This window comes from Gymnoscopelus microlampas (assembly GCF_963454915.1).
Source record: "Gymnoscopelus microlampas genome assembly, chromosome: 19".
Lineage (NCBI taxonomy): Eukaryota > Metazoa > Chordata > Actinopteri > Myctophiformes > Myctophidae > Gymnoscopelus > Gymnoscopelus microlampas.
The window spans coordinates 15,064,018-15,088,958 of record NC_139956.1 but is presented as its reverse complement, the minus strand read 5'-3'; the positions used below and the strand labels follow the sequence as shown (position 1 = coordinate 15,088,958).

Below are 24,941 nucleotides of genomic sequence, written 5' to 3'. Positions count from 1 at the left end.
TTGATGAGTTTATCCATTATAATATGGTTTTAATAGACCCGTCTCACTGGCTCCATTTTCATAAGCGAGGTGATTTACTTAATTAATTGTCTGCAGGCTGCATCATACATGGTGGGAATGATAATTAGGGTCTGCAGTGCACTGAAGCACAGGAGCGTGGTTATGTTGCGGTTAGTTGTCAGAGCATTGCAGCAGGTCAGTTTGCTGTGTGTTACACCTCCACACTTACATGGACTTGAGGGGTAGGAGGGAGTCCATGACAGTCAGCTCTCTAGACATTAAAACAAGGTTACACACAAGAAAAAAAAAGGGAGCGAGATTAATTGTGTCACTTCAACGTTAAATCTCACACATGGGCAGTTTTACAGGGTCAAAACTGAATCAGTAGAACCGGTTATTAGGTTAACAATTCACACAGGTGAATAAAAATGATTGATAACAAAATAATAATTCACACAGGTTTATTGATGTTTACTGTTGTGTAATATCTGTGTTTCTCAACCACAGCCAACCGAACCAAAAGGGGGTCAAGAGATGTACAGTATTTAAAGATTCAGTAAGTGTTTTGTTGCTGTTGTTAAAATAAGTGCTAAATAGCCCTACAGTATATTCTGATAGTAATCATTGCTATAGAGTGTTTGTTCAGTAAGAGGTCTCCCAGTTCTCTCTAGCTCTTTAGTAAAGGAAACAAGCATATTCAGGTTCCAACCAGAAGAGAGAGCTCATACAGGATAAACAAGTGACATTGGAAGAGATGACACAAAGAAATGAGCAGACACATTTTGAACTGGATATACCATAAAATCGAAGCTGATAAACGGGTACTCTCTCCAGATTTGCTGAAATTGCCATGGCAACCCACCTGAAAGTATTTTCTGTTATCAAAGAGCTGGAGAGACGGGGAGACCCCTGTTACTGAACAAACACTCTATAGCAGGGGTCTTCAACGTTTTCAGGCCAAGGACCCCCTAGCTGAGAGAGAGATGAAGCAGGGACCCCCTACTCTATATTGTATAAAATTGTGTATAAAATTGTCACGTTTTTTTTTTACTTAGTCTGCTCTTTTTACCCTCTACACCTATAGCCTCTTTGCCAAAAATAGCCGATCTACAAGCTCTCAACGTTGAGAGCTTGTAGATCTGCTATTTTCGGCTAATGTTCCCCTCAGAAAAGGAATTCTAGGGTTCAAGTGGTTAATGTAAAAAAACTAAATCCTAATCACACAAAGATTTGGCGGACCCCCTATAGTAGCTCTGAAGACCCCCTAGGGGTCCCGGACCCCCTGTTGAAGACCCCTGCTCTATAGCAATGATTACCATCAGAATTTAGAGCTTTAACCTTTTAACAAAAACTTCACCTACACCTTTAACATCTAGACTTACTTCCCAGCGAGGGATACTAGTTGAGAACCACTGTTCTGTCAGAATATACACATTGCTATGGAACTTACAGAGTCCTCAGTCTTTTTCCTCAGCGTGCTCCACTCCGGTGACAGGGGAGTGTCCCTTTTTGGAGGGGTAGCCGGCCCAGCCGTCTTCCCCGTGACAGCTCCCCCACCTGACAGGCAGGGGTCACTGCATCGCTGCACAATGTCCTGCGTGGCTGAACACCTGGCCAGGGCTGGAGGGCAAACGAGAACATACAGTCATACACTGAGACATTTGGTATTCAGACACTCGCCAAGTAGTCTTTCAGTTGTGATTACGTCATACTTGAGGGGTGGGGAAACCCCTAGCCACAAGCAACTTGGATGCTATCTGATGCTATCTGCATCTATCGCACCACCCTCCATTGATAGCCCTGCCATGAAACAGATCTGATTGTATTCAATATTGGAGATAAACTCTCCAATATTGCACCTGTACAGATAGCTTGGGTTGTCCTCTCTGTCTGTGTCAAGATTTGTTTGGGAAAAAAATCCATCGCTGTCATGTTATACCATAGACTCCTGTCATGTTATACCATAGAACTCCACTTTGGACGTTTGGAAGCACTCATTTTCAATAACTCAACGTCCTACCGCCTCCTGCATACAGGTATGTGCAATGTCAAAACAGGTGTACCACCTGTTTTGACATTGAGTGATTTGCAGCTTGCGGCTAGGAAAACCCCCATCTTCACAGGGAGCAAAATGGCTGCCGTGTGGATGTGGCCAATTCCAACAGATTTATTATTATGGTATTTTAAGCAAGGGGTTCCCTAAACATTTCCATGACAAGGACCCCCACATAGCCATAGCCTCTGGCTGTGGCCCTTCTATACTTTAGTGCGTAATGGTTTTCAAAAGACAGGAAAATAGCTAAATTAGCCGATCTACAAGCTCACATAATTCGACACGTTGAAGGTGAGCTTGTACTGTAGATCTTGTATTTTTGCTATTTTCAAAACAAAAATACATGACAATGATGTCATGCACAAAAGAGGGATGCCAGGTTGAAAGTGGTTAGATTGGCACAATAATCTTATGAATCAAATTTGAATTGAAATATTTTTTTACAGAACATTTTATTATTAGTAGTATAATAACAATAAAAGATATTATTATTATTATTTAATTTTCCTCTCCTTTCCAATTGCCCCCCTGGTGCGCCCATGTGGACCATAGTTTTAAGCTATGAGTAGGCATAATGAGTTAATGAGTACCTGAGGAGGAGGTAGAGTTGGTCATGAGGGCGGAGTCGGGGCCCAGCGTGCAGCTGGTCAGTGACGGGTCCTCGTCCTCCGTGTTGGATGTCAAGTTCAACGAGCTGAAGGCAGGCAGGGACGCAGTGGTGGGACTGAACAAACCACTCTTCCTGCCCCCTTTACCCCCCTGGAAAACAGCATTATGGGTCATGTTTATTCATCCCATTAAGAGGCCAATTCTACTAAATCAGTAGTTCTCACACTTTCAAAATGTTTCAAAAAATTGCAGATGTACAAGCTTGTATAAAATGTATATTTTTGAATAGCCAACGCAAAAATCTAAAAAGACACAAATGCTTTTTACCGGGTTTAATGGGGTATTTATATTTAGATACTGAGATTTGCACTATTGTTCAGTATCTCCTAGGTGGAGTGCAATTTTGTGTTTTTATGCTTGAATACAGAAATAACAAATAAAAGGAATCTTGAAAGTGAGAAAATACACCCATCATTCTGAGAGGGAGATACTGGTATGATCAGGGTTTGATTTGATGGGTGGGGGATGAGGGGGTAAATCCATGCCTCCTATTTTGATATCCCCCCTCTGGTCATTCATTTTGTTTTATCCCTGGTTCTAGTCAGACGGAATAGAATAAATACATTTACTTTTGGAAATATAGACATATAGTCTGATATGTTTGATATTTATTTTAGTTTGATAATATCACAATTTACAAATGCAATTCCAAATGAAAGTAAAGATATATGTTTACGTCATCATGATTACACCCAAAGTACTATTCAAAGATGATATCTGTATTGATGTAGTTCACCACTCACGTCAGCAGAGGGCACCCTCTTGATGGTCAAACTCCTGAAAGGCAAAGACACAGCAATGTCCTGATCAAGCACAGAGCAAGTGGATGTGTGGTAACAAAACAATTATAATATAGCCATGTTCAAGGATTCAAATTGATTTGTAACTGCCGAGCAATGACATTATGATGGGAAGCGGAACGGTCAAGCAAAAACAAAAGGCAAAACAACAACAACACAAGCGCAAAAAAGCCAAACATTAAAACCAGTGGGTTTGTGTTCAAAAAGCTCTCCTTCAAATTGATTCATTCATGATAGCTGTGGACTGAATTTTGATGTGCTAGGGAAAGCACACACACACACAAAACCACTGATTACGTAAAAATAAAAATAAAAAATAAGTTCAAAAATGAATTGCCATAAGCCTACCACAATCCCATAATCACATGGAAAGTGCTTAATTTTTTTCTATAAATGAATGGGCCATTGTAGGGATAGGGGTAGACGAGGGGATACAAGATGACGGTGTTGATTAGCGGTATGGGGAGTTGTCATTCCTACCTCAGCTGCAGAGCTTGCTCCACACATTCCAACAGGCTCCTGCAACAGGAACACCTGCTGTTTATCTGGCTATGGGCCGAGGGGGGCTTAATATTGTCTCTCAATGAGGGGGGGGGGGCTTTTACTATCAATACCCTGGAGCTATAAATGCACACACACAGAAGCCTGATTTATACTTTGTCATACGATGAGCTTGTAGATCGGCTATTTTCGACGCACAACGATATATATAATATCTCACATAATTTTTCTGCACTCTGAGAACTGAACTTGGGAAACATGCTTTCGGCTATGCTTTACCGTTCTTTTGAAATCTACAACAAAAAGATTTGAAGTTAGATTCCCTAAATGGAATTGATCATTCTAATGAACAAATTAAACACCCGCTTGCCAAGGAGAGCTCATATCTTTTAATTGTTTCTAGTTTTACAATTCTATACACTTTTATTAGTATTTCATTTGTGTTTTCTTGTTTTTATTTGTTTGTTTTTAATGTTTTTAATGTGAAACTCTACATGAATGCTGGCTTCTTGTCCATGGCCCACTTGAAAAAGAGATGGAATGTCAATGTGGTCTTACTCTGGTAAAATAAATAAATCAGGCTTGAGTCGTACACAGAAAAACGAAACTGCGGATGGTTGTCATTGTATATGGTCTTATTGTATTGTATATTGATTTAACATTTCTTTTAAGTTGTGATGTGTTCGCAGTCACTGTCTGTTCCTTTCTGCACGGTACATTTTACTGTGTGACGATAATGGTGGAAGAATAGTGAAGCAATGAAGATGAGGTTCTTACGGGGAGTTGTCTTCATCTGAGAGGCTCCAGTCGTCATCGTAGGAGCCCTGCTGAATTGAGATTAACAGAGCTTTAGCATTTTAACATCCTTTTGTATTTAGCTAAAAATATATATTTTTTAGCGACTCTTACCATGTCAGGATACGGCTCTGTGACTTTCCTTAACTGGGGCCCAAACTTCACTTGGTCAACTAAAAACACGAGATTGATACATTTTATATTCATGTTTGCACTTTTTAGATTATTTTTCTGAAGCTCATATTTTAAGCATTAAAACGTCTAGCAAGTGCTATCATAGATTACACACACACAAGTACTTCAACATTACAACTGTAGATCAGTGATTTTAATTTCAAGGACCCCCAGTTTGATATATATTAGGCCATAGACCACAGATATATTTTTTATCTCTGGGACACCAATATTCACTGTAAAATCCTCAGTGTTTATTTGTTAATAACAAAAGGAACCAAATGGACCCACTTACACTCTCAGAGTTACAGATCTGTAAGGGTCCATTTAGTTCCTAACTATCTTGCTTGGGACCCCCTGGAAACCCCTCAAGGCCCACTGGGGGTCCCAGGACTCCACGTTGAGACCCAGTGCTGTGTAGATAACGTAGGAAGAGGAAGTGTCAATATAATATATGGAAGGTAGTCCCTATATCTCTTCCACAATGCTACAGGGTCTATAATTCCGCCTCGAACAAGCTGTTCTCAACAACTTCCTGCTGTGCTCTTCAGACTGGAAGGGTATTCGACCAATACCGTTAATGTAATATAATACCGTCATAATGTAAAATATCTGTTTGATTGTTTTTCATTTCTGCGAAGCCAAATTCGACTAATTTGTCTCCCAGTAGGAGTCATTTACATGTCTGCACACAGGCGAAAGTGAAGTGTGGACATGACGTGACATCTGCTTAATTTTCCACACATTTTCAGCATTTCCAAAGTTCAAGCTGTTAGGCAAAAAATTGTGGGAGCCAACATGTCTGTCTTGAGAGACTATTGGGAAGGGGTTCTTATTCAGAGAAGAGGAGAATGCTGTAAAAGCCCCATCTGGGGTTGTTTTTGACATAAATTAGGGATTGTGTGGTTTGTCCAACCACTAAATAGCCATCATTGTGTCAATGAGTCAGCACTATGGTCCACTGGCCTTCAGGCAGTCCGCTCTATGACACACCAGCCCCGGCCTCAACCCACAACCCAAGATTGGTATGACATAACATACAGTAAAGTCCTCAGTGTTAAGTTAAGTTATGTTTGATTTGTGGATGTAAAATAATGCTATTTGGAACTTTCTTACCCACATCATAATAGAAATATACTGTAGGTCTGTTTTTATCAGTTTTTTCTTTCTACAAACATTACAAGCTCCAAAATGGGGCCCCCTATTCTGGGGCAAACATTCAGTGAAAATAGCAGATCTACAGTACAAGCTCACAACACGTCACATTGCGAAGCGTTGTGAGCAATTTGGTATTGCCAGTTTGATCACGTGGGAGCAAGGAGCAATGCCCGGCTAGTAAATACTAGAAAACCAAGAATAGATTTCTGGGGGACCCCAGGCAACTATGTACTATAGAAGAAGAAGGAGGTTATTTGTCACTACTCATACAGGTAGAACTAGAAGCAAAATGCAATTTTGTGAGGTCCACAACGTACTGTGCTAACAACAATGACAATAGTAATAACAAGAAAAACTAAGATAAGAATAAACAAATACGAAGCCTAACATCAGAATAACATAATAAGAGCAATGGGGGAAAAAGGTATGTACATAAATGTGCACTAAGGTATAGCCATTTAGCTGTAGAAAAACATGTGTATATGCTGTAGCAGGAAACACATATATATTACATAGGGTTTAAGTGGTTAAGACAGAGCACACCACTACCAAACGTTACTAAATCATTTCACTTTGAACACAACTGATTAGCAGATTAGCTGATTGCTATCGATCAGCACTTGCCCTTTCTATTGCCGGGGGGGACCTTGTCCAACCACTTACTAGCAATCATTGTGTCACTAATGATTCAGCACTATGGCACTCTGGCCAGTCCTTTCTATAACACACATCAGCCCCGGCCTAAAGCCACAACCCGAGTATGGTATTGTATGGCTTAATACATTGTAAAATCCTGTGTTAAGTTGAGTCCAACAAAAATGTTTTGCAATGATCCCGCAAAGGTGGTTAACAATCACTTGTGATATGTAATAGAGGCAGGATATTTTACAGTTCATCAATAAACATTATTGTCTAAAAATGACATCGGTGCACTGAAACAGTAAACTTCACTGGGAATGTAATAATTATCTATATATAAAAACACAAATTGAAAAAATGATCAATTATCATTATTCTTATCCATTATGTTCTACAAAATCGGCACATAATTGACAACGTAATACAACGATACCGATCTGTTATAGGCCATTATTGGCCGATAAGTTTCGGCCGACTGATATATTGGTCTGGCTCTACTCAGACCACCCTCAATGCGAGTCCTCGGGGCTGGGTACTGCAATTCTATACATGCATGTCTAAATATGTGTCACTTGTCCTCGCTGAAGAAGGGGCTCATTGTCCACGAACACGCCCTGTGGTCAGTGCTGTAATCTCCGTGATATGAATCGGAACAATAGCGTCTCAGTCACTCCCCACTCACGGCTTCCCTCTCTTGCTGTCCTGCTTGGCCCTCGTTCCGAGCCCCCCGGTCCCACATGTGTGGACGGGGGGCCACGTCAGAGGATGGCAGCGAAAACATGGCATGTGCGTGTGTGTGTGCTGGACAGTGGCGGCTCTATGTGCGCTGGGCGCCTGCCTGAGTGACTTCATAGTGCTCCCACTGTCAGCATGTGTCTTGTGGCAAGAGGCCCCCAAGTGTGTCATCGAGCAAGACCTTAAGACTGGTGTTAACCTCAACTTCCTAGGTTACATGCACAAACACGTGGGCACACACTTGTCACACCACAAACACACTCACTAGTCACTACAGTGCATTTCTAGAGACTAGTATCAATTTGAATTAAAGGTGACGGGAGAGATCATTACAAAGTAATTCAGGCTGCGTGTTTGAGTAATAATTGTGCGTGCGCTGGTTTCTAATTTCATACCGTCAATATCTATCAACAAAATGCTTCATAAAAACAATGTTGGTGTAAGAGATTTCACTGGGAAAAGCTCTTGTATGTGTAAACTGGTGGAGAGAGAGAAAGCGTGTGCATGTTTGTGCGTGTGTGTGCGTGCGCGTGTGTGTGCGTGCGAAGCCTGTCCATGGTTACTGGGTCGAGAGAGAGGATGCGTGTGACGGCTAGGCTGCCTGCAACCGGTCTGTGGCGAAACTGTTCAACGAACAGCTTCCTACGAACACTGTTGGCATAACTAAGAGAAAGGTGAAAGACGTATATATTTGCATGGAGATGGAGTGTCCAACTACGATGCCAGTAAAAAGCAGTGTAACTCCTTTCATTAAGTGTGTGTGTAGGGACTGGGTCTGAGAAAGAGACAGAGATCTACTGTATGACCAGAGTAGAGTTAAATTAGCTGATCTTCCAGCCTCCAGATGGATATCTATTGTGTCTGCTAGTCCCCAAATGCCTAGTCTTGTGTGCGTGTGCGTGTGCATGTGTGTGTGTGTGTGTGTGTGTGTGTGTGTGTGTGTGTGTGTGTGTGTGTGTGTGTGTGTGTGTGTGTGTGTGTGTGTGTGTGTGTGTGTGTGTGTGTGTGTGTGTGTGTGTGTGTGTGTGTGTGTGTGTGTGCGCGCGCGCGCGCGCGTGTGTGTGTGTGTGTGTGTGCTCACATTGCTGCTCAGAAAGACTCCTCTCCACAGGCAGGTGTTTTTTCCCCGCTGACCGGATCTTGTCAGGAGCAGCTAACCCAATCTGTAAACAACACACATACTGGGATGACTGGGATCTGGGAAAGACACTGGAGGCACCGGCCTATAACAGTCAATGTTGGTAACGGTCTTACTAGTCAGATATCTCAGCTTGCCGACATGTATCTAAGATCAAAGTAATTGATCAATTCTGAGATTTAAAAGATGACTGCATTGCAGCAGCAGAACCAATGCAAAGACTTCAGGGTGGTCCTTCATATTGGGATGGTATCAGGATTGGCTTCCAAAGCAGTAGGCGTAGGATCCACTGTTCAAGCATCTACATTGGATTTTAATGTCCCCAGACGCATTGGGAGGCAGAGATCTCTGATCATCTGGCTACGCAAGACTACTGTTTGACTGACTGACTGACTGACTGACTGACTGACTGCTCATTGTTGAAATGTACAAGCGCAATTTCCGTGTTTTGCTTTTCCCAACAAACTCAACACATAGCCAGATATGCATCTCCATTAGCCCACAGCCAGTGATGGCTGATGGCCAAGCAATTCATATTTTACTGGGCCAGTTCATTAAAAGCCCACCAAATTAAAATGGCCCATGAACACACTAGACAGAAACAGAGACGTGGCTTTGGAATGCGCCTATTCTTTTCTGATTTGGCACTTTGTTTTCCCAGTCAGTGGTCTTAGCAAAATATATGTAAACAAATCTATATTATCGAACTAATATTGAGTTTCCCCTCAAAGTCTCTCTCGCTCTGCATTGCAGCATTGTAGAACAAGCATTTGCAGCTGTCTGTGTAACTGCAGTTACGGCACCGACACTGAAGTCAAGTTGAGCAACAAAGTCCTCTGTTAGTACGTAGTTGGCATTGGCAAGACAAACGCATTCACATAGAATACAATGATTCATTTTCTACAGAATGACTAAACTTCCAGTTTTCCAATCCTGCCTCCAGAACAGAACAGGGATTAGAGAACTGGGCTGGTTTGTCTATTTACTTATCCATCCGTTCTACAGTATTTTGCCATTTTGCTACTTAGTTGGCAAGAGTGGAGCCAAGAATTCTTGGCTCTTGTTTATCTATTTGGAATACCAGATGATTTGGGTTTACACTATCATGCCAATTCAGATAATTTTAGATTTTTTATTTTGGTTCTCATTGTGTTGTCTGTGGGGCAAAGCACATTCCATTTGGTATTCTGCTGATGAGGGGGGTAAGATGCAATGGGTAATAGTATGTGTAAATATCTCATTTTCAAGATTTCTCTTTATATTATTAAGCACATGACCTGTATCACAAATGCTGAAACTGACCAGCTGGATTCCACATACTGTAGTAAAATCCAGAGGGTGTAACTCTGAGAGGTTAGAACTGGGCCAATTTGGCTTGATTTTACAGTGCAACAGTAGCATGTCATGATGAGTTCTATGTGTCTCTATGTCAGGCACATTAATAGTTCAGCCTCTAGATAACCTGTAAAGGTTCAATGTGACTCCACCCAAGTGACCGCTGTGCATTTATCAGTCTGTTAATCAGTATGTCCAAATCTTTTCGGCCTGTTCGAAAGGTTTCTTTGCGTTTTTTCAACCTTTTTAGTTGACCTTGTCTTTTGAACTGTACTTCCATGTGCTTTTTTCTCTGCAAACTTCTAAATAACGTATTCAATCAAAATCAATTCCCCTGTCTGCCTGCCTGCCTGTCTGTCTGTCTTTATAAAACAGGTTGGTCAAATCATACAATCTGATTGGTAGGTAGGTGTGGTATAACCATATATATCATGGCAATGAAGTCTGTCTTTTTGTTCAGATCTATGCAGCCTGGAGCCCGGCTATTTTGTCCCTGTGTAGTTGGGGTACCCTCACACGTCCCGTTTGTGTCGGGAACTACTTTCCTTTATACATTATTCTTGCTTTGAAATTGTTATTTAAAACATTTTTAATTGTGATTACGTCTATGATTTTCATGTTGCCATATTTGTCAACTATGACCCTCATAGCTTGAGCTGGAGTGTTGTCCCCGTCCATTAAACTAAACTAAACAGGAGCCAAAGACCGGGGCCAGCCAGGAAGGACAGATGCTGCCATGGGAGACGAATGTCAGGGCGTGGGTGTGTAAGCGATGTTGTGAGAGACAGACTGTATCGAACACACTCACACTATGCTTGTACTAACGCGCTAAGTCGAATGAGTTCTGACATGACACAGCCTTAGCTAAATGCCTAGACAATGAGTATCAGTTGATAGCCAGAGCCATAATAATCAGATAATAATATTAGACACACTGGGTTGATTCGGCTGTGACAGTAATTCTTTTATAATGGCAATAACTCACCTCAGCCCAGGGAACATTGTCATTATACTGTGTCACACCTAAGGGGGTTGTTAGCCCGGCGTGAAGGTGTGATAATAACATACAGCACCATGGTCTGCCATGAGTTATAGCTTAATCACACCAAGCGTCTGTGTACTGACCTCCAGCTCGTTGTCGTCCATGCTGTGTGTGGTGGAATGGAGCTCAGGGTTGTTAGCCATGTCCAGCAGCTCGATCACCAGATTACGGGTCAGCAGCTGAGTCACAAACGGATGCTGGAGGAGGAAAGGAAAGGTAAAGTGTGTGTTGTTTTACTGGTCCCTGGGGAGGGGAAATTACTTCTGTGCATTCACCCAGCAGATGAGTGCTCAGATGTCTCAGATGAGCGTGGGGCGTGGGGGGTTGTTAGGGGTTAAGTGTCTGGCTCGAGGACACCGACGCGTAGGCCGGGGGCGAGGCGAGGGTCGTATCGGTGATCTTCCAATTCCCAGACGGCCTCTACCCACTCATCTACAGCCACCCCTGAGGAAGTTAATGGCCGGGACCTTGGGCACTCGCAAGACACAGCAACCAAGATTTGATAACATCACTCTGCAAAATGTCATGTCTAACTCAATGTAAATACATTATCTACTCTTTCTGACTTAACAGACCCGCAACTGTCAGGCTGGGTAATTAAACATCCTCTACCCTGACCCTGAGCCCTCGTGCCCCTCAAGGTTGTTTGCTGAGCCCTATCTTATACTCCCTATTCACCTATGACTGCGTACCTGTCCATGAATCCCTAAATTTGTGGGTGACACCACAGTGGTAGGCCGGATATCCAACAACAACGTGAACGCATATAGGGAGGAGATTAAACATCTAGTGACATGGCAAGTAAGTAGATTTGAGAACCAACGGTTCCTGAGCCATGTGGCCCATAGGGCAGGAGCCTGTCTCCTGTTTCTGTAGCGTGAGGCAGCTTGATGTACAAGTACCCCTCCCTGGACACGATGTTAGTACTGTACGTTGCAGGGACTTACCCCCAATCCAACCCTTGATGCCGAATCTCAGGGGGGACACTCTAACCACAAGGCCACTGAGCTGGGCTAATGACATGGTGCTCCAATAACAACCTCACAAAACCAAGGAGGTGGTAGTGGATGTCTGAAAGATCAACAAAAGCAGACGTGACCCTATCTTCATCGACGGAGCTAAGGCTGATCTTGTCAAGCTTCAGGTCCCTGGGTGTTCATGTCACTGATGACCTGAAAAGGTCCCTAAATACAGACTCCGTGATTAGAAGACCCAACAAGGACTTTGTTTTTTGGGGAGGTTAAAATGGGTCCACTTGTCACAAAAACATCTTGCCAACTTCTACCGCTGCACTGTGGAAAGCATTAGAACATCCTGCATAACAGTGTGATATGGCAACTGCACCGTCGCTGATCAAAAGGCCTGGCCCCTGAAGCATTGAGCTGAGTGCACCATCAGCACCACCATCAAGGACATCAGCACCCAACTACCCACCATCAAGGAAATCTACCGGAAAATCTGTGTGCTGAGAGGGCACATCATCCTCACCCACCCATGTAATGGACTGTTCAAAACAGTGCCAAGGGGAACGGTACGTCGGTACCAATGTCTCCGGGCCAGAACCACGAGGCATATAGAAATAGCTATTCTCCCAGGACAATATCAATGATGAACACTCTACTCTAACCTCACTCACTAGCACCTTATTACTGTACTACTATGCACTGGCACTCTACTAGTATGTCACAGACTGTATAATAACCTGGAAGAGAAACTGTCATGCACTGTCACTTTACGAATAATAGAATGGACTGAGAAAGAAATTAACTGGAATAGAACCGTCATACATTTATATGTAATATCAATCATGGACTGTTCATGATCGATGAATGGACTGTGATAAAAGTGATGTGGCATGGCCTGCACTGTACCTTTATGTGTTTTTGCGGCGGGTGAGTGTATACTAAGCTTTTATGTGTATTGTTTTTATAAATTGTACATTCTTTATTGTACTGCCCACTGCAAATTGTGTTGTATGTTGCTCTGCTTTAAATGGTGACAAATACACTGAATTGAATTGAAGAGCCGGTGACTGGTTGCGTAGGAGAAAAAGCCCATATGACCTGATGAAGGTCAGACACAACTGAAACAATGATTAAAAAACTGTTCTTCTCAAGTTAGGAAGACAGTGTGTGGGAGTTTATTCCTTCCTAAATCTCAAAAGCAAAACATGAAAAGGTGCTACTGCATTTATTAATAGCATCTCCTTGTGTGGGATATATCACACATCACACTCTCTAACCTCCAGGCGAATCCCGTTCACATGTGGTTCGACGTGGTTCGCCTAGTAAGGCATCCAACCCAAATTATAGAGCGCACTCGTTTGCGTCACATTTAATGTAGGAGAGTGTTATGGACACAATGATGATGAACAACAGGAGGTGGCCCACCTGCAGCAGGGTCTCAGCTGAGGGTCGCTTGCGTGGGTTTTTAATGAGCGCCATCTTCACAAAACTCTGGAACGCTGCAGCCCTGCAGAGGGAGAGGGAGAGAGAGGCAGACAAAGAGAGAGAGAGAGAGGAAGGGAGGGAGAGAGCAAAAAATGGATGAGGGGAAAAAAGGAAGGCAGCCAGGAAGTGTGAGTAAGGGGAAATTCAGACCACTGCAATGTTTCTCTGCATCTTTGTAATGCTTGATTTATTCTCCATTGTACGATGGTGTTGCATGCCGGAAATAGAAGCTCTACAAGCTCATTATGAGCTTGTAGATCAGCTATTTTTGGCAGGCAACACCGCCGTACGCAAAAGTATAAATCGGGCTTAGGAGGGAGGCGAGGCAGAGCAGAAAACGAACGGAGATGGTCAGGAAGACAAAGTACAAAATGGGCGCCGTGTGAATATGATTAATTACCAACCGAGAGAAAATTAATAAGGGGATAGAAAAAATAATGAGCCCTGTCATCCCAAAACAGGAGAAGCATGCAGTATGTATACAGGTCCAGAGAATGGCAGTGGAAAGAGTTATGAACATAAGAAATGTGAAACAGGGACACTTAATCTCACCACTTGCTCTTATCCTTTAGTCTGGGAGGTTGGAAGTTGCTCTTGGACATCAACATCAGGGCTCTGCAACACAGTTTGAAATGTCACCACACTGGAAAGATGTTTCAATGGTTTGTACTGTGTACTGGAGCTGGAAACAGAGCCAGTCAGCCAAATGTTACACAACAAAATGTCTCTCTACTCCACATCTTTCTACCTTGACACTGGCTAGATTGTACCGACTGTACCGACTCCTCCGACCAAATATGGTTTTCTGAATCCCCCACGTTCATAACGATGAACATTCCCCCCCACACACACACACGAGGAGTGGCGCTTTGAATTCTGGGCCTCGTGCCAAAGTCTCACAGCGGACCCCCGGTGTTTATTAGACGAGAAAGGTCTATGATTCATAAACATTGAACTGTGTGTGTGTGTGTGTGTGTGTGTGTGTGTGTGTGTGTGTGTGTGTGTGCACGCAGTGGTGTACAGTAACTAAGTACATGTACTCAAGTACTGTACTAAAGTACAATTTTGAGGCAATTTTACTTCTACTCCACTACATCTCAGAAGCAAATATTGTACTTTTACTCCTCTACAATTATTTGAAGACTTTAATTACTAGTTACTTTGTAGATTTCGACTATTATTACAAAACATACATTAATCACTTCAGCCCTATATACACATTTCGGTCATTTGAAAATAGCCACTCACAAAATAGCCACTCATAGCGACGCATTGTAAGCTTGTAGATCTGCTATTTTCTAAAGATTTGTATACATTCGAAAACTTGAAATGGGACATTCTGCATAATGAATACTTTCTACTTTTGGTACTTTAAGTACATTTTGATTTCAACACTTTTGCACTTTTACTCATGTAAAATGTTAATTCCGGTGTGTGAGTACTTTCCCCACCAGTGTGTGTGTGTGTGTGTGTGTGTGTGTGTGTGTGTGTGTGTGTGTGTGTGTGTGTGTGTGTGTGTCTGCCTATGCTTGTCTGAGCCAGTCGTCTCGCTGAGTCAGAGCGGCTGCTGATTTCACCTCATTGGGTGGAGGTCAAACATGGGCGGCTGGAGTTCTGCCAGTTCGATGGCAGTGATGCCCACGGCCCAGATGTCGCACAGATGGTTGTAACCACCCTTCTTCTCCACAGCAGCGACTTCTGGTGCCATCCTGGTTGGTTAAATGCCAATGAGGGGGTGGGGAGAAAATAAAACATGCAAAACAACGAAATGTCACTTTATAGGAATTCCCACGGTGCACATTACACAGTTTAAGTCAGAGCAAGAGATCATTTTAAATGCTGGAAATTCAAAGAATATGAAAAACTGTACTTCGTTAAATCTAGCCCCACGCCAACATTCAGAACACATCCAGTAAAACGTTTTGTGATGGCAGGAGTGCACCCTGGTAAACTCACCAACATTCCATATAAACAAATTAAGGGCACTTATAGCATCAATATACATTTAATATACAAAATTAACGAAAACATGTTCTTCATACCCAGATAGCTGACTTTTTACAGAGAACTTTTCTAATTTTCAGTCATTTCCATGTCTTTTTTTTGTTAAAGCAACTGCTATTGTTGTCTAGATATGGACTAGTATGTAAATATCAGAAGCTGTCCCTTATCTGTTGAACCTTCCTTTAATGTGTTAATTTATCTATGAAAGTGTAATAATTTACCCGGGGATTTTACTACATGTATAACCCTGCAGGCCTGCACTGCACTGCATGCATGCAATTCACCGTATCAACATCAGAAGAGTGTGCAAAGAATGAGAGGAAAAATGCTGTTATTATTATATTTTCAATGTCAGGCGAGGTCAGCGCAGGAACATTCATCTTACCAGTAGGGAGTCCCGATAAAAGATTTCCGCTTGGCCACAGAGGCGCTGATCTCCGCTGCCACGCCAAAATCCGCTACAGCGGGGAGACACAGAGTATCAGCATTGGGGATGACATCTAAAGAGACAGTATTTTTGACCTAATAGATGATATTGGGCGAGTGGTGCGTTTGTGTGCGTGCGTGTGTATGCATGCACAATGCATAGATTACTGACCCAGTTTCACGTCTCCTCGCTCTGTCAGAAGGATGTTCGCTCCCTGTGGAGAACACAGAGAAGCGAATGTGAGCTCTGTTTCACGGGCTGATGGATGTGACACACTCGCTCACACACCCAGAAATACTAAAACAAAGGATCTAAATGTAGACCACAAGAAAATAAACTGTGAACATGACTGTACCTTTATGTCTCTGTGCATTTTGCTAGTTTCATGCAGATGGTACAAGCCCTGGGGAAAAATCATAATACATTTTTTCATTATATCATATAAACATACAAAACAAACAAATATGAACATCATCAATAACTATTGACGGTAGAAATAATGTGTCCCTGTTCTCTCTTGTGGTCACTGTTCTTACAGACTCTTACAAGTCTTCACAGTTTGTCCCTGTTCTTAAATGGACACTTGACCCTTTGTGGCCTTCTAAAAACATCCCTTAGTCATTTTTAGATCGCCACCCATCACCACGGTTCACAGTCCCACTACCAACACCCCAGCCCTGATAGTCACAACCAGCCAGGTGAGGAAGCAGCGCTCCGGGATCGGTGTGAACAAGGCCAGTGGTCCAGACAACACTGACCCCAGGGTGCTCAAGAAGACATGTTCCTGGCACCTGCCAGCAGCATTCCTGCACATCTTCCACCTCTCCCTGCGCTAAAGAAGGTGGCCCAGCCCTGGAAGAAGACATCCTGCCTTGTACCAGAATCCAAGAAAGAACGCCCTAGTGCTCTCAAAGACTAACAGACCAGTCACTCTGATGTCACGTCACAGAGGTCTTTGAGACTGGTCATGCAGCACCTGAAGCCCCTAGTCAGTGGGTGGACACAGCAGTTTGCTTATCAGGTAAACATTGTTGTGGATGATGATGCCACCATCATCTACCTGCTCCACAGTGCCTATACACACACCTGGAGAGTCCAGTGCATCACTGTGAGAGTTCTCTTTCGACATCGCCAGTGCCTGACTTCAACATAATCCAACCACACCGGCTAGCCTCTCAGTGATGCAGGGGGCCTATCTCATCAGCATACTGGCATACTGCACTGCATGCTGCAGGGCAGCCTGTATGAATGGGGAGTTCATTTTACTGTCACCTTTCTTATTCACCCGCGTCTACACCTTTCACTTCCAGCTCAATTCGAGAACGTGCCACCTGCAGAACTTAAGTTCTATGTAGACTCCTCCACTGTCAGCTGCATCACAGATGACAATGAGGAGAGTACAGAGCTCTGGTGGAGCTAGTATGTAGTGTGGGTGACAACAATAACCTTCAGGTCAACAAAAGACCAAAGAGCTGGTGGTGGACTACCAGCAGAAAGGGGGGGGGACGGACGGTTAATATTAACACAAAGTACACCAACAAACTGAACAGGCTGTTGAGGAAAGCTAGCTCTGTAGTTGGAGTTAAACTGGACAATCTGGAGGTTAGGGGAGGAAGCTGGATGCTATCCTGAGGAAACCCTCCCACCTCCTCTATGATGAGTTAGCGAGGAGAAGAACCTTCAGCCACAGACTTATTGTCCTCCTGTGCAAGACTGGTCTTGCACAGGAGGTGATCAGTCTGGTTGCCATCAAGCTTCATAACTAAGCCCTTGTATGGGGGCGTCGATGGCCTAGTGGTTAAGGTGCATACCACATAATAAGCTCCAATGCCTCCCGAGCCCGACGACCTTTGCTGCGTGTCACTCCCCAATGTCCCCATCTCTCTCTCCCGTTTCCTGTCAATCTACTATCCAAATAAAGGCAGAAAAGACCCCAAATATCAAAGAAATATATATATAAATAAAAGACTAAGCCCCTATATGCTCTGTTCTGTTGTTGGGTTAAAGATTCCTGCTTTACTCTGCACATTTGCATTTTTTGGACTCCTGGAATGTACACGATAAAAGTACGATAACAGACACCTGCTTAGTTTAACTGCTGTAAACGTTTCACTGTTGATAGACGGTATACAAATAGGCCATTCATAATATTGATGAAAATTTAAACAAATAAGTCGTACGCAGTATTGAGAAGCAACAGATGTTATGTTGCTGTACTCTTGTTATTCTCTGCTATGCAGTACAGCTATATTTAGCTGCATCTGGCTAGGTTAAACACTACTTTGCCCTACTGTGGCTGGAAAGGAAACACAACAGTATGATTCAGTTTCTCAGCAGTGTGTATATTCACGATCCGTCTGGCAATCTGAGCCCCGAACACGATGAGTCTAGCACTAGCATGCAGACAGTGGACATCAGCTGGGAGCTGGGAGAAATTAAATCCCAAAACACCTTACCTGGAGGGTTTCTCTGCAGACGTAGGCGATCTGTTTCTCCTTTAATGGGCCCGTCACTGCGAGGAACACTTTGATTAATGGCCAGTACACTACCCACACAAGAAGAGCACAAAGTATGGGCCTACAGGTACTATTCTAAAAACAGAACCCAACTGACTCTACAGAAATACAAACTATTCTTGGGTGGTTGTTTTGAATCAGAAACAGAAACGGGTTTATTCATCATGTAACCTCACATGTATGAGGAACTGAAATGTACAGCATACTGTATAGTATGGAGAGTTCAAATAACAAAGAACACCAACGTTTACAGCTATAGACACTACAGCATAAATACCATACCAATACCAACAAAGCACTGCGTGGGCATGTTTTTTTAAAGTGCGTAAATACGTATATGGCGTTTTAATAGCGTTGTTAGGGTTCATCCATAGATATAAAGAGAGAGACTGTTGTGTTCTTTTTACCCTGGTAAATGTCCTGAAGTGACCCTCCACCACAGTACTCCATACAGATCCACAGCTTGGTGTTCCTGAAAAGAGAGACACAACTTTATCTGTCTGTCTGACACGTGCACTGCTTATTGTCCAGGCGTAACCACTTGAACCCTTTACTTAGACGTCTGGGTCCCAACGGGCTCTATACATGGTCCGCTCCTTTTTTTCCCTATACTCCCAAGGCTCTATACTCGGCCCGTGCCTTTTTTCCCTCTTCACCAAATCTCTTTACCAAAGATAGCCAATCATCAATCTCAATGAGCTTATAATGTGGATCTGCTATTTTTGTCAAAGTTTGTCCCAGAATAGGGACGCTAAGGTTCAAGTAAGGACATTCCGTCCAAAGTTCTGATTATAATTTCTAGAGACATTTTTAGAAAACTGACTGCAGCAGAGCGTTGTGTGCTTTACCAAAAGCCCACTACAATCTGACCTTGAGTTGGCAGAGCAGAAGTAACAAAAGGATTTATTGCAATCGAGAGACAAGTAGGCTAGAGACCCAGTCCATGGTACGACAGAGCTGGGAGAAACATGCCAAATAAAACATTTCACTGGTGAGCTATGATGCAGAGCAACTTCATTAGGAACACACAACACAACATGTCACAGAGAGTGGGAAAGGAATTCTGCATACTGGGCAGTGGTGTGAGGAGCTAAGAGACAAACTACATATTCATGTCTGCCAACAATCCAAGGAATGCCACAGATCTAATCTGAACAGCACAGCCTGAAATGTTGCACCAACTACGCAGGGGAAAAAAGGAACAATTTCCCATGGCCCTGATCGAACACTGCCAAAGTGCCTTTGAGCAAGGCACTCGCAACCCCCAACTGCTCCAGTTGGGCTGCTCAAGTAGTAAGACTGTGGAGTCACTTGGGCAGCAGCCCCGTAGTGTGTGAATATCTGAGCTCTGCTGAAAAAGAGCACCTGGGTTCCATCGAACCTCCCACGCTAAATACATTTTTTTTTAAAAGAAGACGTGATACAGCACCTGTGATAGCTGCCGAAGTAGGCCACAATGTTTTTGTGTTTGCACTCCTTCATCATGGTTATTTCCTGCTGGATGGACGTGATGTCATCACCTGAACGGCAGACGATTGGTCGATTAGAGATATACTATGTATTCAGGTGTTTATTGATAGCATTCTTGTGTCACACAGCACACAGAGTAGTAAAAGCAACCTATAATCACAGTGTGACTAACAAAACTTTTGAGCAAGTCGTGTTACGCCTGAAAACACGGCGAGCAGCAGCAGCTATATTTAGCTGCGCACTGGTGTCTTGTGATGCATTGTAAGCTTGTAGATCTGCTATTTTAGGTGTGTCACAGCCCCTTTGGCCTGGCCTGCTGGCCTGTGTTGTCTGTGTATTGTCTAATGCCCTGTGTGTGTGTTTCCCCCACAGATCCTGCAGGCTCGCCCAATTAGGTGCACTGGGAGCACCTGGCCAGTGCTCCCTGGAGCCCTATAAAATAGTGGGTGACAGCCATTCGATGTGTCACTCTCCAGATCACGGCACCCTTTAGCTTGTTTCCCTTTAGTTCCTTGTAATTGAGTTTACACACTCTGCAACACCCCACACTACAGTACATTGATCACACATCCATACATTGCTGACATTACTGATCTTACTGAACAGCACATCTCATACTGTACCTTCTGTAAGCATTATTTAGTTACTTCTGTTAATAAATTATTGTTACTTTTTGCACTAACACCGTGTCCTCCTCAATTTGTCATGGCCCGGGTTGTGACAGGTGCGAGACACCACGCGCAACCAAATATAAATCAGGCTTTAGCTTACCAGGATCCAACTTGACAATCTTGATGGCTGCCATTTCAGCGGTCTTGATTTTTCGTGCCTGGAAAGGATGAGAGAAATAGGTTTTCTGAAAGCTATGATTTACTGAATCACTTCTTTTACAATCTTTAGAAATTGATAGCCAGTGTTTCTAGTGCTATTATGGGGAGAAGCTTAACATCATATATCATAACACTATCATTCACAAGTTGCATTTATAAATGATGCCTCTGTGAGCCCACTGTCCTAGGAATAATATATAACTTTTAACCTGTATCTGGCAACTGCAAACCTGTGCAATATAGATCTCAAACACATATTTCCAACACTTCAAAGCCAGTAGTATGAAATATTTTCATATAGACATACTTTTCAGAAGTATTGTGCTAGAATTCCTAGTTATTTGATCCATACAGCAACCGTATCAGATGCGTTTTCTTCATTGTCTGAACAAGTTAAATCCTAGCATGGAGCTTTGTCATTGTCCTCCACTATCACGATTCTGGGCATCCCTCCAACTTCTCTGTTATCTTGGTGATAAAAACTCTAAGATTAGTTTCTGCAAGTCATCTCACCTTGGCTTCCACCTTGGTACGGATGCTATAACTGCAGTTATTAGGGTTATGATTGAGAACCCAGAAACGGGACCCAAGTGACCAGCTCAATTTATGGCAGAATCATTGACTGAAGAGGTTTTCTTCAATACAGGGTCGTTGGCAAGATATACAACCATCCTAGTCAGGTCACTGGATTTGCCTTTTAAACCAGGATAATTTAATTCCGCTTTCGTGAAACAGGGCCCTGATCGGGAACAACAAGTGTTCCAAAGTAAATACCATAATTAACCACTTAAATCCAACTTACTTAGGTGGGTCACATGTCATTGTTCCGACATGTCATTGTTCCGACATTACTAACCCTATCCCTAACCCTAACCGCACGCGGCAGCCACGTAGTCGGAGTAGTGGGATGTCGGACTTATGAGCAGTCACCACTTAGGTGACCAGGGTGTCCCAGGGCTCTGTACTTGGTCTGCTCCTTTTCCCCCCTCCACATCAAATCTCTTTGCAGAAAGTGGCTGATCTGCAAGCTCACAAAATGCCGCTTTGTGACATGTTGTGAGCTTGCAGATATGTTATTTTCACTTAATGGTAGCCCCAGAATAGTGGACGCTAGGGTTCATGTGGTTAAAAGGAAACCGTGTGAACAAAGGATACATCTCACATTGAAAGCAGGCTTTTTGTGCTAAATTCATGTGGTGATGTGCATTTTCATCGCTTTTTGTGATAAACCTGCAGGATATGACAATAATTAAATCATAGGCTTTGACTATGACTATGGCTATGAATTTCGCAGTCAAAAGATCTCAGTTCGAATGGAATATGTGGGAGAAGATTGCTAGAATCGAGAAACAAGTGGGCTAGAGACCCAGTCTATGGTACGACAGAGTTTGAGAAACATGCCAAATAAAAGATCTCAGTTCAGTTCGAATGGAATATGTGGGAGAAGATTGTGCTCACGATGCTGCACTGCACGCTGTTGTGACATGTGGTTAGCTGTACTGTATATGTGTCACAACGGCAGAGGGAAGGCCGTCGAAGGCGGCTTTGGATGTTGTTCAAATGCTTCTATGCTATACGTTCACAACTTCCCTCGTTTGTGCAGCAGGGAGCATCAATTATCTCCGCTCAAGGGCCATTCACAGGCCAAACACTGACGTGACGTCAGGCAAAATGCTTTTTCACCCTGTGCATCCATAACAGTCGTGGCAGCAGCCAATGGGATAGCAAGGTCGCCTAGACAAAACCTGTGGCTTGGCTACATCAACTTCCTGTTTTCTTTCCTGTTATACCACAGGACTTCCTGTGACTAAAGTGACAGTAACGTCTCAGAGAGGGTTTTTTAAGCGGCAAAGCCTGAAATAACAGCGCCGGGGTAACATACAATGGGGGGGCTGAAAAGGAAACTTCACTGAACTTTGATCACACTTCTATTCTGCGTGATGCTATGATACCTTAATGCATGTGAGGGCTAGGAGCCAATGCTACAGTGCAGCTGCAGATATAGCAGCAGTGTCAGCAGGGATCGATTTGAAATGATTATACATGTTCTTACCTACTTAAGCCGTAAGTTCTGTATGACAAATTGCCAAATTACCTTGTCTACAAGCTCACAACCAGCGTATTCTGCACTGGCGACACTTTGTGAGCTTGTAGATCTTCTAATCTACACACTGTAATACTTTTGACAAATCTTGACAAATTGTAATTGGTTTAATATGGTTAACATACATTTTTACTGTTAAACTGTCATATTATCAAGGATAAATATCAAACATATCAAAAGGAAATGCACATATTTAATTCAGTCTGACTGGAAGCAGGGATAAAACATCTATCCCCACTGCCTGGCCATAAAACTGAATGACCAGAAATGGATATCAATATCAGAAGCATGGACCCCCCCAGAAAATGGAAGCGTGTCAGAGAGAATAGAAAACTTTGCTGTGATGTCACAAGTACTCTCAGGTTCTCAAAGGAACCTGTTTAATCCTCAAGTTAATTAAGTCTCAAATTCTTTCCTCATTCTTCTATTCCTCTAGGCATTTCTTCTCTCTCTCTTTCACTGAGGTTAACGTGAAATGTGTCAACTAAGAAGTTCTCTACTGCTGATGAACACTGGCTGTTTAATCAGAGAGTGATTTAAAGTCGGTCGGGGACCTCACATTTTCTGCTCTACGGGTTAAATCCTACTTCCCACCAGACTATAAATCACTCTCTGATTGGGAGTCTAGAATTAAAAACACCCGGTATTCCACAGTTGAGAACTACTTAGTTGACACATTTCATGTTAACCTCAGAGAAAGGAGCCCCCACCCCCCCTGTCTTTACTACAGTATGTACTGTGCATCTGTAGAGGAAGAATGAGGAAAAAGAGTTTGAGACATCATTCACTAGAGGATTAAAGGTGAGTAAAACGGGTTCCTGTGTCTGGGAACCTATCCTCCCTGACTCACAGCAATGTCAGCCAGGTCCGCGTGCCTGTGAAAAGCATGCACTTCTTCCTGTCTGTGGTCACTGCACCCAACACCTGTCACGTTTTACCACCATTTCTTCCTCTAATGTCTTTGATCGACACAGTCACACGCTTGTCACACTACCTTTATTAGATACAAATAAATCTACAAAACAAGGCATCCTCAAAGGGCCCCTGCCAGTTCAGAACCTTTTCCTAAGTTCTTTTTGGTACCAGCTGTGCTTAGAAACACTAAGTTAGTTGGACTTGAGACGCCTGACTGGGTTTCTATGATGATATTATTTATCACTATGGGGGTCATACTCTTGAGCTATGAGCCATTCCTGTGAACAATGGCCATTTAATGGGACTCCATTGAGTGCCCCCACAGACCCGGTCACATGTCCAGTGGTTTCACCCTTGACTAGTAGCTCCAGCAGGGCTGGCGGACGTTGGAAGGGAGAAAGAGGTAGTGGGAGGTGATAATGGCCTATTGTCTTCTGCAACAGTACTGTTTCCCCATTCACAGCGAGCACACGCACACAGGGCAGGGACACGAAATGCCACGGTACCGCAAGACTGGCACATGAGAACAGCTCTTAAGTGAAGATATGAGCAGGCATCATCATCATATACCTGCTCCTGTTATCTTCCTGCTTCTTAACTACTTCAGCCCTATAGCATCCCTGTTCTGGGGTGAACATTAGGTGAAATATCAGTTCTACAAGCTCTCACGACAGGACGAGCTGTGAGAGCTTGTAGATCGTCTATTTACAGTGAAGCGTTTTGGTGTGGAGAGAGATACTAGCGTATCTAGTATAGAGCCCTGGGGGACCCCAGTCAACTAAGTATAGGGTTTAAGTGGTTAAAAGAGACATTTTTCTCTTCCTATCGCAGCATGCGTATAAGGCATGCAGGGAGGGCGGGTTTGCAGCACAGGATGTTTGCATCCTGAGGCTCTTATCACAAAGTGTGAAGAGAAATCTGACAGAGATTTTATATAGTGGCACAGATAAAAAAAAACATAACTATGAACCTGTAAATCTAATTTAACAGATTGTGCACTGTGCCTGTAAACACTTTTCTATGAACAAGGCACAGAGAAAGGGCTAAACTCTGCTCTTTGAACTGTAAAGGGCACAGCTATTTATGGGTTCTTTCAATTGAGAGTGTTCACAGAAGCCCCCAAAATCTGTTCAAGTGCTGAATGGCATTGCAATAGACAACATAACCAATGTGTATTGGCTCTACC

General features: G+C 43.1%; 1 protein-coding gene across 4 annotated transcripts in view; it reads right to left on the bottom strand.

Moving 5' to 3' along the window:
• The window catches only part of map4k2 (mitogen-activated protein kinase kinase kinase kinase 2), a 34,537-nt gene that overhangs the window by 8,659 nt on the left and 937 nt on the right, over positions 1-24,941 (bottom strand). The window contains exons 2-20 of one of the 4 annotated variants that reach the window (XM_084043098.1): positions 20,678-20,735; positions 19,866-19,956; positions 18,844-18,908; positions 18,377-18,432; positions 16,276-16,323; positions 16,092-16,134; positions 15,879-15,951; positions 15,067-15,198; positions 14,042-14,104; positions 13,430-13,511; positions 11,123-11,236; positions 8,606-8,687; positions 4,933-4,991; positions 4,801-4,850; positions 4,003-4,041; positions 3,466-3,499; positions 2,644-2,812; positions 1,451-1,620; positions 230-271 (exon numbers count right to left, since the gene is read on the bottom strand). In XM_084043098.1, coding sequence (XP_083899224.1) covers positions 230-271; positions 1,451-1,620; positions 2,644-2,812; positions 3,466-3,499; positions 4,003-4,041; positions 4,801-4,850; positions 4,933-4,991; positions 8,606-8,687; positions 11,123-11,236; positions 13,430-13,511; positions 14,042-14,104; positions 15,067-15,198; positions 15,879-15,951; positions 16,092-16,134; positions 16,276-16,323; positions 18,377-18,432; positions 18,844-18,908; positions 19,866-19,956; positions 20,678-20,735 — 1,470 coding nt within the window. The remainder of the gene's footprint in view (positions 1-229; positions 272-1,450; positions 1,621-2,643; positions 2,813-3,465; positions 3,500-4,002; positions 4,042-4,800; positions 4,851-4,932; positions 4,992-8,605; positions 8,688-11,122; positions 11,237-13,429; positions 13,512-14,041; positions 14,105-15,066; positions 15,199-15,878; positions 15,952-16,091; positions 16,135-16,275; positions 16,324-18,376; positions 18,433-18,843; positions 18,909-19,865; positions 19,957-20,677; positions 20,736-24,941) is intronic. The other 3 variants (XM_084043099.1, XM_084043100.1, XM_084043101.1) reach the window with 3 other exon arrangements.